Genomic DNA, 13,526 nt, shown 5'->3' with positions numbered 1-13,526 from the left:
TCAAAGCCTGTAAACACCGCAAGAAACCATTTGTTCTTTCTGCTGGGCGCCTTCAGTCCATTGAAATTCCAGCAGAACTATTCTTCAGGGTCAGTCTTGACCTCCTTGGCCCTTCTCCTCTCTCAGTCAGTGTAAAGAAATGGATAGCAGTTGCTACAGGCTGCACGAACCGTTATGCAGTTATGTGCGCTCTCTCTAGCAGCTGTGCAACGGACGTGACTGACTTCCTGCTCGAAGATGTAATACTTCACCACGGCGCTCCTTGACAACTGCTTTCCGACCAAGGACGGTACTTTTTTGCACTCCTGTGTTACACAACACAAGTGTACAATGGTGTATCACATCCAGACCAACGGGCTGACAGAGCATCTTAATAGAACTATCACAGACATGCTTGCCACGTATGTGTCCGCTGACCATAAGGACTGGCATGCCGCCCTACCTTTTGTAACATTTGCCTACAACACGTCCTGGCATGATACTGCAGGTTTTTCTCCACTTTTTTTTTTTTATACGGTCAAGACCGCGCATTTCCTTTCGACACGCACCTTCCCACTGCTCTTCACACGACGTCACAATACGCCCATGATGTCATCTATAGAGCTGCAGATGCGTGTGAAATTGTTCGCTGGCGTCTCAATGCTTCGCAGGAAGAGCAACGACATGACCATGACGCCCGCCACCGCGATGCCCATTTCAACCCTGGTGACATGGTCCTCCTCTGGACACTGTCATGACGTGTTGGTCTTTGTGAGAAGTTGATTTCGCCATGTTCTGGCCCATGTCGTGTCTTGCACAAAGAAACCAACATAACATATGAAATCAAACCTTTCGGTGTCACCATGGCACAGTCTGCCTCTGACATCGTCCAGGTCACAAGTCTAAAGCCACTTAAGCCCACCAAGCACCAGGACAGGGCGCCTTCTCCACCGGGGGTCATGCTACAAAGTGCTGTCAGCGATGAAGATGAAGAGAGAGGAAACAACGATGCTCTGTGATGTTTGCAAGATTCGGTAGCCATCTTGAGTGACATCCGAAGCGTCCTTCTGGATATAACCTGTAAATAAAGTCAAGGGTTCGGCGGAAGCCCATCTGGTCGGGATGAAACAAGAAGCAATAAAACGACAGACAGATGCGCGCAATATTTAATGGCATCAAACTCGTGTTAATTTGGACGTGTTTGGCTGCACACCAGTTAATTCAGACAACACTCGGAGTGCGGCAATGCAAAAAGCAGCACTAACGGCCAACTCAAACGAAGCTCTGGAGTCTGCAACACCGTAGTCACCAATGGAAACTGAATGACAGAAATGCCGAACGCTTAGTGTCAATTTCTGCGTTTATGTGTTTACTGCAACACAAGACCTGCCTTTGGCTGCACATGCCTTCAGAACTGCATAGTCGCCATGTGCATGTCAATAATGACAGCAGCTTCGTCCGTGACAGTTGCGGTGAAAAGTTTCGTCTTAACTCAGTGCAGTCTACGCAGTCACCATGCATGATTGTGTGGATAGCAACCGCTGTTTCGGCGAGCAGTACCGTTTTGATTCAGCGCAATGTCTGAAACATGGCAGAAGTGATTGAGGATGGGACCGATTCTACCGTGGCCCACATGCTGGCATTCGCAGCTAAATCGCAATGAATGGACAATCTGTTGCCAACCTGCTCACTGGTGAAAAAATAATAGGGTTGTGCATGCAGTAGTGAAAAGCATGTCTACTCGGATGAAGACACGGGTCTTGCTCTGCAGCCAAACAGGTTACACTTGTGAGGAATTCGCGAGACCCTTGCCACTGTTAGCACTAATCAGTCACGAGATGACGAGAATTGCCATTTTTGCATTGATTTTGTGCGAAATAGAAGCAGGAGTGGCAAAATTATTTAGTAAATAAAGGCGGATTGGTGTAGCAAGCACTTATTTGTTTTCTTGATACCCTCGATAATTTGACACTCAGTTAATTTGGCCATTTCTTTTAGTCCTGTAAATCTGAATTAACGAGGTTTTACTGTATATATAATGCAACTGACAGTGGTCTGCTCTGGACCCGCATCAGTTGTAGTTCACCCCTCGAAGGGACAGGAGATATGTCTAGTGAGCCCCTGAGCAACACTTTTCAATGTGATGAACATAGTTTAAATCAAGGGTCCGGGACCTCAAAGTGGTGTGACGTAATGCCAACGCATCTCTCTTGTATTTATTGCTAAATTGCCACTGAATTTTTTTTTTCATGTAAAGCTTGTCAAGGACTATTCCACTCTGACCTGCTAAGTTGCTTTCTTTCAAATTCTGAGTCCGCGTGATATCTTGTGTGTCAGTCTTACATGTGAACCCATCTCTTTCTTGTGAGGCTGAGCAATAAAGACTCATGCCTTTTCCTTTTTTTTTTCTGTCCACTTTTTGCTTGCTAGGGTTACTTTCAGCTGAAGGCTAACCCTGGTACTTGGACTCTGCGCCTGAGACCAGGGCGCTCCAGTGAGCTTTATGACATCACAAGGTGAGTGCTTGGTTCAAAGCTGGTACGCTGCGCACTCACTTCATTTTTCCTCTGCATCGTAGGACAGTTAGCAGTGAAGAAGTTTCAGAATTAGATATAGGTGAAGCTATATCTAGAAGTCCCAACAGGATTAAACTGAAACTATGCTTGCAGTCAAGTTTCTATGAGCCTCAACTGTGATGTGTTCCTTACCCTTTGAGCTGCCACAGTAGCCCATCTTTGTGCTTTCTGCAGTGATTGGGATCATGTTTAGACAACAAACAAAATTCCAAGTTAAACAAACCGTTGCACTCTTCAGTCAGAGTGAAATGCCTTCTTTGACATTTAGTTTCAGTTTTTATGCGTCTTCTCAACTGTATTTGTTTTTTCCTGGCAGTCATGAAAACACCGATTCCCCACAGGACTCAAGTGACGTTCTAGTCGTAATCAACAGTTTCAGAAGCCATGTTCTGAAAGTGAAAGTAAGTGGCATGATACCATCATGTGCTTGCGTCACATAGAGAAATCACGAACTGCACATTGCAGTAGTGATTAAGCTTATTCATTGCCCAGTTTCTGTTCTTTGCTACATTGTGCCAGTGATTCTGAATTACCTTCATGCTGCTTAACCAAGTCATCTTAGTGCCTTTCAATTCATACACTTATATTGACGTCATGCAAGCTTTTCTTTTTTTAAAAAACAGAAGTGCATGGAGGTTTCCGGTGTCTCCCTCTAAGAGTTGCCTGATTATCTTATTGCGTAAGGGTCAATTAGCTAGTATAGTATACTTCCCTAAAATAGACTGCGGATAATTCAATTTTTTGGTTAATTCAATCCAGATTGAAGATCTTGACTAGCGGCCTTGCATATAAATGTGCTCAAGCTATCATTATTTCAATCCTAAGATTGCCCTCCACCCAATAATGTGTAGTTGACTAGTCAGCATGCATGCACCTATTCATTATGGTGACTCCAATAGCGACTCCTGTAGTAGCTGCGTATGTCTCGCAGAGCTTAGGGGACAATGAATGCGCGGGAACACGTCATCTCCTGTTGAAAATGCCTATTTTAAGCCTGTCCTAGGAATATTTTCAAGCAGTTATAGCAGCTCACGATGTCTGATTATGGTATTTACCCGATTCTAATGCATTCCTTTTCTTTTTCTTTTTTTGCCATGGAAATTAGTCCAAAAACCGCGTTTGTGGTGTTTGTATGCTTTGCTGCATAACACGGCTGCACGGCGAAGCGGACTTTAAAACCGTGCGGCAAAGAAAACCGTCTGCCACTGTGCAACACATATTAGACCCGTGCCCAGTTTTCTTTCCAAAAAATCAGGTGGTGGTTTGATTTGTTCTGTGTTTAGAAGCTTTAGTGAAATCTCTACATTAGTTTTCTGCTACAGACAGATAGAAAGCGGGCACGCGTCTCATTCAGGGGTGTGTTAGCATTGGGAAAACACTGCCAAATTAATCGGTGGTGCATTTTGACTTTTTTTTTCTGCGTCTTGCTTAATTAGACCTACCGGTAAATTCAGTCACTCTCGTCGGTACCATCAGGGTCAAAGTAACAGAAGTTGACTTAGTTCACATTAGCCTGAACAGGATATTTCACTTCTCGCCACTGTTGTGTTGCAACTAATCGGTTTTTCAAATCATGTTTTTCGCTAATATGTAACAAATGTTATACACACAGCTTAGAAGCATGAAGGTTGCTTCTATTTTTGAATTCATTGTAAAATGCACTTAATGTGATGCTTTATGTAGCGTGACACTTAACATGAGCTATCTGTTCCACTAGGTTGGCAAGAAGCCTGGAAAGCAAAGTGAGGACTTGCTTTCTGATGGAAGTGAGGATGAAAATGATCTGTGGAGTTCACTGTCACAGTGAGTGTATTTTTTCTACTCATTTTGGTTGGGCACATGTTTCAGCCATGTAGTGAATAATTTGCGTTTGTTGATACTTTGTGTGGTGTAATCCCAACTGAATGCCTCCTCAATGTTTGCCTGCTGAGAAACCTTTAGTCATCGTGTTAACTGCACTCAATTGGCTCTCTTTTCTTTTTCTGTTCAGTAGAGATGAGTAGGCATTTTTTTTTTTTCATGTATTTGGGCATTTTGAGAAAGCTTGAGCACAGTATCAGGTTGCTGATAACTTGAGCCAGAACATGTTGCTGAATTCACAGTTTTTCGTCCATGTTGTCAGAACGAAAAGAAAAAGGCTGCAATGCATTAAAATTTCTCGCAAAAGCACATCATATGGAATATAGGCTAGGTCACGTTTCGTCTGTAGGTATTGGGTACCTGAAGTAAGGTGCACAGATCTAGTCATACTGTGTTCATGTCGTACTATATGTTCAAGTGGAAAGTAGAATTGATGTGCAGCTTTGCTATTGTGTCACTTGGTCATGCCATTTGCTATTTGTTTACAACTTTGAAGAGTAGGCTTTCCCAAATCGCTTTGTTGCACTTGTTCACTTCTGCAAGTCTTTATTTTTTTTTAATTATTATTTCTTCTTTTCTTTATTTTTATGGATTTATTTATTGTGTGTGAAAACCACTAATCCTGCACGGACCAGGAAAATGTCAACCAAATGTTTTGTGTGCAAGCGTAGTGTAGCAGACTCTCTGCTTTTCTAGGAAATTTGATAGTGTTTTTCAAGTGTTATAAACATGACTAGGACAAGATTTGTGTGTGCCTTCTGACTTGTATGTGTGTGTGTGCATATATGCCTTACCAGGTCAGTAACTAATAAGCCAATAACTAATGCAGTGACAGCTTAATGTTGCTTTGCTTCCTTGCTGGTGCTCTTAAATGATCATTGGTTAAATGATCATTCGAGCTTATCACACCAACCACACACGGCACAATGGTGCTGCAGCTCGGCAGCAAGTCCTACAGCTCTTAAGGCACCAATTCCTCCTGCTTAAAGGATGATATAAGCATTAAGCCCGACTTGATGCCCAAACCTTAGAAAGAAACATTAGGATCTTCAGGTACACTTGTACCACAAAGGACCTTCCATTTTATTTTTTCTGTGAACAGCAGTTCTGAGCTAGAGAATGGCCTGAACTTAAAATTTTTTTTATAAGAATGTCAAATAATTCTTACAAAACATAATTGCATGTTATTGTGGTGAATCGAACCAGTGCTTTTGTGACTTTGAACAATCTAACCACTCCAGGGCAACCTTTGACTGCGCCCGTCTTCTATAGTGATAAGCTAGAAAATGGGCTGATTGTGTCCATGCCGGCCTGACCGGATTCCTTGAGTTATGCAGAATGATGCGCTATAGGTAGCAAAGAGTTTTGGTACAAAGGGTGTGGATTACAGATGAGTCTTAAAGGAAAGCTTCATGCTGGCTCTCACTATCAGGGTATTATGTCACCACGGAAAAAGGAGACACTCGTCATTGGATTGTACAGTGGACAGCTGCAGCCAGGATCATTGCACAACTGCTGGTTCACAATAATTGAGTCAATAGAATCAGAAAGTCACTGGATTTTACCAGCTTTCTTTTTTTTTCTCCCCTCACAACTCTAGACTTCTGGTGCCTGTCACTGTGTTTAGTGCCTCTGAGTGGTGGCAGCTTGTTGCCTGCTGGATACACACATATTGTACAGCTTGCTTGGAGTTTGCGTAACATGGTTGCAGCACCCAAGCGTTGCAAAAGCATCTCCTTCCTGTGCGCTCTTTTTTTTGTTTCCCTTTCTCTCTCTCTCGTAAACAGAATACCTATAGTTGGCGGCTTATTAACGGAGTGGAGGCAGATAGGCAGAGCAGTCTACAGGTCAGCCAGATTTCTCTGCTCATTCTTGTGCTCAGAAGCGTGCTCATGAGAGTGTCTTCTGCATTGCCAGCCGCGGGCATTGCTGTCCCTCCCTGGGTTGTTTTTTGTCTGTGTCTCTAGGAAGATTTTTTTTTTTTATCTGGGCTTATTCTTTGCAGATGGTGGTCCTGACTTTGTTGGTGACAGTTGAGCACACTCCACTTTCCACCTCTTGACATTACTCTAGACACAACACGACACGCCCTGCTTGTTTGCACAATTGTTTGGGAGCAGATGTGTTGCCTTGGCTGTGTGCTCATTTGAGAGCTAACACATTGTCTTAGTTGTAATGCATAAGGCAGATAATCGGTGGATGATTAGAGTTACAGAATGGGCGCCAAGAGAAAGGAAGTGCAGTCAAGGACAGCAGCAAAACAGGTGGGGTGAGTGATGAAATGAGGAAATTTGTAGGTGCAAGTTAGTATCAGCTAGCGCAAGACAGGGTAATCAATGATCACTGGGAGAGGCCTTCATCCTGGGCAGTGGACATAAAGATAGGATGATGATGATGATAATAATACCATTGCCTTGTTTGTAGGCTACGGTCCACAGTAACCATGAAAGGGACTGTGAGGTGGCCATCACGAGGTTGCAAATATACAAATTTAAGAGGAAGAAAAGCTTTATCTCAGGGAGTTCCCATCTCAAGTCACCAGAATGGGGAAGTTGTTTTGCTTGGCTTTCATTGAACCAGTTTTAATGAAGCTTCTTAATCTTAAAGGAGAAAGTGAAATCCTACTGACTGCTGGGAGTAAATATTTTTATTAGGCTTAATATTTTTGTAAAAAAAGCTGCCAACATCAGCAAATATTTGTTAAAACTGCATCAGGCTCACAACTTCAATGAAGGCATGTTAGAATGCTACCATCTGCATAAGTTATAATATCCAAAGTAGACAAAAGGAATATACTTCCCCTTGACATATGCAATAATATGTGAATCAAGCTTCTGTAAAAAATTACATGAAATCTATCTTTTATGCAAGCTAGAAGATAATGCATTGTATTTGTTTGCTTAAAATGCTCTCATAGGCGTATTTTACAGAACTGCACTATTTGTTCTTGGAGTGTAGAAGTTGTAAACCGTTTTCATGAAGTTTTCTTATAGTTCTAATGATTTTTGGCAGTTCTTGTGCAAAATTTCAGGCCCAAGTCAACATTCTGCTTTCAGCAGTTGGCTTGATTCTCATACACCTTTGCGCCCTTTTACTCCCTGTCTGTCAGTGTTTTAATCATGACAAGAAGGAACATTGTAAACAATCCTTGTGACAAACCACCCTGATATTCACTAATTTAGGGGCACATTAAATGATGGAGGAAATGGCATCCACAAAGGACCACACAAGAAGCAACCACACAAATGTTTTTCTCTTTTGAACACTGTTTTACAATCCTTCATGCACCTTAAAAACGGGCTTCTTCTATCGAACAAGTTCTTGAAGTACTAATCAGCCTTTCTCATGCACATACACTAGGTTATTAGTTCAGTCAGTTATTTATTATTTACTGTCTGTAGTAAACTACAGTAGGCTTCCGTTAATTCAACTCTGGTTAATTTGATTTTTTGATTTATTCGATTCTGACCCATGGTCCCAGCTGGCACTCATGTGTTTCTGTGGGCCCAAACTTTCTGTATTTTGAACCTAAAATTGGCCTTCGCCAGATAATTCAAATTTGACCAGTCGGCATTTGCATGCCTGAACCCTACAGTGACCCCAGTAGCGACCCCATTAGTGGCAGCATGTCTATGCGGAACTTAGGGGACATTGAAGGCATAAAACGCATGTCAATTTCCCATCAAAAAAAGCTATTTTCGATCTGCCTAGGAAAATTTTTGAGCAATAATGGTAGCTTACAATGTTTCTTTATGGTATTTACCGGATTCTAACGATCCTTTCTTTTCTTCTTCTTCTTCTTATTTTTTTTTTCTTTAACCATCGGACACAAACCCAAAATATCATTTGTATGCTTTACCGCCTAACTTTACAGTTTTGCGGCAAAGCTGACTTCAGAATTCCTGCCGCCTATTGCGCAGTGCGAGTCAGACTCTTGCCCATTTTTCTGGCTAAAGAATTGAATGTGCGTTAGATTTCTACTTTGTACACATAGAAAGTGGGAGTGTATTTGATTTTGGGGTGCATTATAATCAGGCAAATAACTGCCAAATGAATCAGCGTTGTGTTCTGCCTTTTTTTTTTTTTCTGCGCGTTGTTTAATTCGACCTGCTGCATAATTCATTCAGTGTCATCCATACCGTCAGGGTCAAATTAACAGAAGTCAACTGTAGGTATTATTCAGGAAGCTTTCTCGTGGGCTCAATTGATAAAAAATAAATTATTGGTCCTGCACAAAATCTGCTTATGGTGTAAGCTCAGAGCGTTCTCTGACCGTCAGCACGCATTCATTGAGGAACGCATTCTGTTGGTCCTGCAGACAGTGCTTTCTTGTCTGTCACGTGGTTGTACGCTTACAAATGCTGCTCAGTACCATGCCTACTTTCTGCCAGTACCTACGCTAATGCAAAGTTTTACTGCACCTAACCGAAACCCAACTGTCTTGCCTTCACATTTCCAGAGAGCTTTTCGGTGATAGGTGAGATACTTTCCTTGCCTGGCATCTAACCTGAGCAAGCAGCTTGCAACTAACCTGCTGCTGCTGATGCTGCTGCTTTCTGTGTTGGGTGCCACTTTGCCGTCTGTACTATGCAAGAAACTTTCTTTTTTTCTTTTACATTGCACTGGGGGTAAAAAAGAAAAAAAGGAAACTGGCAGCATGCAGCTTTTAGTGGCTGCAGCGCTTTTGTCTCTGCATGTGATGTGCTGCTCTCTGTTGGCTTTTCACCCAAAGTCAGGACCACCTTGTTGTTATGATGCTTGTGTGCTGTGCTGCTCTCTTTCCCAAAAACCTCAAAAAGCTTTTTATCGTTATGTGCATGCTTTTCTCCTTTCTTTTTTATCCCGGGGCTCTCAGTGTGGTTGCTTGCTGCATGTTTATTGTTCCTTCTGGGCTTCTTTCCTGTGAACGAGATGATTTCTCATGCATTCAGTGGTCTAACTCTATGTTTTCTTTGCTCGCCTTCACTTGCGCATTAGCTCCATTGTGGGCGAGCCAGCGAAGAAAGACGAGGAAGAGCATGATGATGTCATCAACATATTTTCGCTTGCTTCGGGGCATCTCTATGAGCGACTCTTGAGGTGAGTGACACGTGTACTGGTGTTTAGCTTGTGGTTACATTAAAGGGACCCTGAAACAATTTTGACGATTTTCTACAAACGTACTGAGTCGTTAGAGAGGTCCTTCTCATCATTAATTGACACATCTAAGTGTTCCGCGTAAAGCGTGTAATTTATTATAGGGCTTTAAAAATGTACATCGCTGCTGATCGCAGCACACTGCTCGGCGGGATTTTAAGCCGCCTCTACCCATATGACCGAAATCACCCATATGACGTCAGTGGGGCGAGCTATCCCAGTGGCTGATCAGGGCGCGTGATCGATAAATTTTCCAACTTTATGGTAAACAAATGATGTTTGTAATAGTTGGAATGTTAGTTAATTTGTTTTTATAACAAAAAAGTAACATAAAGAGAATGCGCAAGAACAATTTTTCAGTACACTTAAGCACTTCTGGCACACAGCAAGTGTCATCTGCTTGTGTTACAACCACTTCTGTTCATCCCCTGTGGTTTCAGGGGATGAACAGAAGCGCAAATGTGAATGGTCTGCACAGTGCAGCCACCTGGTGGCATAGAACTCAGCCACACACAGTAGCAGTAACAAAATGTAATCTTCTTGGCTGCTGGTGTAAATTTTCCGCAGGAGTGTAATCGTTAACACGTTGTTTTTGTAAATGTTCAAAATGTTTTACACTTGGTTCGAGCAATATTAGCTCTTTCTGTGGCTGGTTAAGCTCTGCGCCAGCGGGTGGCTGGACCGTGGAGACTGATCAGGCAGCTCACGTACGTCTGCGCTAAAGTTCCTTCATCAATTTTAGTTTATGCCTCCATCGTTTCGTCAAAATATTCAGGTTGTGTGTGATTACCGGAATACCAGACACGTTCGGCGCTACGACAGAATGCTTGCAACACAAGCTGCTTCGATAGCTCTCGCTTGGGGTCGACCGCCAAACGGCTAGTGAAGAGGTTTCTTGCCGGCGAGAGCGGGCTCCAAAACAACCTGAAATGGACGATGTGACGTTGCATCGTGACGCAGGACCAGTGAAGGCGGAGCTTAGCCCCGATCGCTCAGCGAACAAGTTGAGGAGGAAAAGCATGGCTAGGGAGGAGGGTAACTTGTAATTGCTTGTAGCTCCATTAATATGTAACGCTTCACTTAAATTGCGGTGCGAATGTTCTACTTAAGCTGTACGTTACGCGTCTACAAAATTTGTCCATACCGTTTCAAGGGCCCTTTAACTGTGGTGCGGCGTTAGGCTTCGTAGCTCTTTTATGAGATTGGTAGGCAACTGTGCGAGATCGATGATCAATTAACACAATGCACTGCGCAGAGGTGGGGCCCACGAACGAATCGATGCATGTCGCTTTAGCAGGCACAGCTGGCGTGCCTCGGGCTTTTAGATGAGCCTTCTTACTGTCATTTGCTCAATCAGTTCCATTTCCCTTTATTGCACTGAATCGAGCTATCACCATTCACAGAACCAAACAGATTGCTATTGAAGGGTTCTTTTCTTTGCCTGGTGGCCAATTCTGGAAACAAGCTTACGTTACGTATGTACAACAGTGAGGGGGGGGCCTCATTATTTCGGCCTGTATTATTCATTCAGAAAATTAGATAGTTCGGACTTGTCTTCCGGTCTCGGAAAGCATATACATTTTTTAATGGCATCAAACTCCCATTAATTCAGATGGATTGCCACACATTTGTTAATTTGGACATCCCTCAGGGCTTGCCGAGCGCCACAGAAGGCCAAAAGTGATGCTAGCGTCCAGCGAGACGAAGCGGCGGAGTTCGCATCATCTTAGTCATCAGTGGTAATTGTACAAGAATGCCGGAACACTTCGTGCCTCTTCGTGCCTTTATAGCCTTTATTTTTGCGTTCTATCGCGCACATGACACCATGTTGACCACATACCTTCAGAACTGAATTTTCGTCATTCATGACTGCATCAATAGCGACCATGGTTTCGTCCGCAGAGGTTGCGACAAACGGTAGTCTAATTTTGACTCGGGGTGCATGTGGCCACATTCATTCAGAACTGCACAGTCGTCATCCATGATTACATCAGTAGCAACCGCGGTTTTGTCTGCAGTAGTTGTGGGAAAGAGTCCATACTGCTTTTCAGCAAAATCGAAACGGGATTTGTGGATTCATTCAGCAAATAAATTGATGTATAGTAAGCATTTGTTTATTGTTCTCTTAATACCTTCGATAATTGAGCATTCCATTTGTTCAGGCATTTTTCCTAGTCCCATGAAATTCAAATGAACAAGATTTTACTGCATTGCAAATGTTTTTTCAAGTACACTGAAATGGCATTAAATGAAGGGTGTGCTTGTCAGGTGCTGTCAGCATCAATTTAAATGCAAACAGCAACAAATGCATTTTACACGTAATTACAAGGAAGTGCAGTGTGTAATCTCTCTGTAGCCAGATTCTAAGCATGGAGTAGTCCCAAATGTACGTTTTGGAATCTTAATTAAGCCACTGTTTCAAGTGCAGGTGAAACTAGAAACAAAATAATGCTTTGGAGTAGCTTCGAAATTCATATTTTAATTTATGCTGATAGCACAATGGCATTGCATTATTAGAGCTCTGTGTGTTGCTTGTTAAGCTTGTTATAACAAAGTTGCATTCCACTCTACATTACATTAGTTATATTCGATATTTGTTATAAGCATGTGTTAATTACATGACAATATCAGTGAGAAAAGCTTTAGTTTGTTTTATCCGATGATTAGTTATGCTACCCGCATTCATTATATCAAGGTTAGAGACTGCACCAGTAAGGTGATATAAGAAGGCTGAATTCAGTTACGCATAGATGTGTCCAACGTTCGAATGTTTTCTTTCCCTCTCTTTCTTTTTTCCAGAATTATGATGCTCAGTGTGTTGAAGAACACAAAGACGCCTGTCAAGTTTTGGTTCCTCAAAAACTACCTATCCCCTACATTTAAGGTGACTTTACATGCTTCATGTCTAAAACGTCATTATAGCAACTGATTCGAACAGTTGCATATCTATAAAGTAATTCTCTGGAAGCACTTTTATTTAATTGGGAACAAGGTATCCTGTAAAAAAATCAATTTGCCACGGTTTTTCCATATGTGTAAATGTTAAGCTTTACCATTTACATAGACTAACCTCTCCAGTTTTTCACTATGGATCCACTGTAGCACTTCATTAGCCATGTTAATGCAATGTCTCACTTGCTAAGCATTGTGCTGCAGCATGCTGAAAGATAATGTAAAAACGTGCACATAACGTAGACTTGAATGTAATACAAGGTGCAATTTTGTAACTCTCAAAAGGAAAAAAGAAAATATTTGGAGCAGATCACCACCCTGGTTCACAAACACGAAAGGCCTCCTGAAACGATGCTTGTTTCATCCATGTTCCACAAGAAACTTGTATCACACTCTATCTTTTCACTGAGCAGTATGGGATTTCAAACTGGAGATGTCTGCACCGTCAGGTTTGTCTTGATGTATGCCAGGGACTTCCCGCGAATGACATTATATGGTGTTGTGAGTGGCCAAAACGAATACAGCACCGACGTCTACTTCGATGGGTCTTTACATTGAAGTTTGGGTTTAATTAAGCCACCGCACATCGCATACGCACTTCGTGGAAAGACTATTGCGCCAGTGGGGCGCAAGACCCATTCGCGAGCTTGCAGTCTGCGCTGAGTGTGTTTCATTCGTGCTTGCAGTGTTACACCTGAGTGAAAATGGGCTCGGTTGTTCTACAAGCTCAAAGCCACTTTTGAATCTCACAGCATGTAGTATCAGAAGTCACCGACACAGTAGTCGGAGGGAAAGGGCCGAGAACAAATGGAGCGCTGGAGTGCTGAGCGGCATGCAAGAAGGGATGGCTGGACAAGAAGTGATGACAGCTGGTTCCAACAGGAAGGGAGAGTGGGAAGCGCATTGAGTCGGTTCGGAACCCAAAAACATGACAGAAGAATCTGCATGGTCGATTCATTGCCAAAGTGTGAAGATTGGCTATTTAAACAGCGTATTGCAATGTCGACCAAGCACGTTCACAAG

General features: G+C 42.6%; 1 protein-coding gene across 4 annotated transcripts in view; it reads left to right on the top strand.

Annotated features, from left to right (window-relative positions):
- Uggt (UDP-glucose-glycoprotein glucosyltransferase) overlaps positions 1 to 13,526 on the top strand; it is a 190,324-nt gene that overhangs the window by 156,926 nt on the left and 19,872 nt on the right. For 2 of the 4 annotated variants that reach the window (XM_065439706.2, XM_065439714.2), the window contains 6 exons: positions 2,410 to 2,495; positions 2,872 to 2,956; positions 4,273 to 4,358; positions 6,203 to 6,262; positions 9,393 to 9,494; positions 12,351 to 12,435. In XM_065439706.2, the coding sequence (XP_065295778.1) occupies positions 2,410 to 2,495; positions 2,872 to 2,956; positions 4,273 to 4,358; positions 6,203 to 6,262; positions 9,393 to 9,494; positions 12,351 to 12,435 (504 nt within the window). Of the gene's footprint in view, positions 1 to 2,409; positions 2,496 to 2,871; positions 2,957 to 4,272; positions 4,359 to 6,202; positions 6,263 to 8,874; positions 8,893 to 9,392; positions 9,495 to 12,350; positions 12,436 to 13,526 lie in introns of all 4 variants that reach the window. The other 2 variants (XM_065439723.2, XM_065439733.2) reach the window with 2 other exon arrangements.

The sequence above is a fragment of the Dermacentor albipictus genome, chromosome 1 (genome assembly GCF_038994185.2).
Source record: "Dermacentor albipictus isolate Rhodes 1998 colony chromosome 1, USDA_Dalb.pri_finalv2, whole genome shotgun sequence".
NCBI lineage: Eukaryota > Metazoa > Arthropoda > Arachnida > Ixodida > Ixodidae > Dermacentor > Dermacentor albipictus.
Note: the sequence above shows the minus strand (reverse complement) of the source record. Positions and strands in the feature narration are given on the sequence as shown.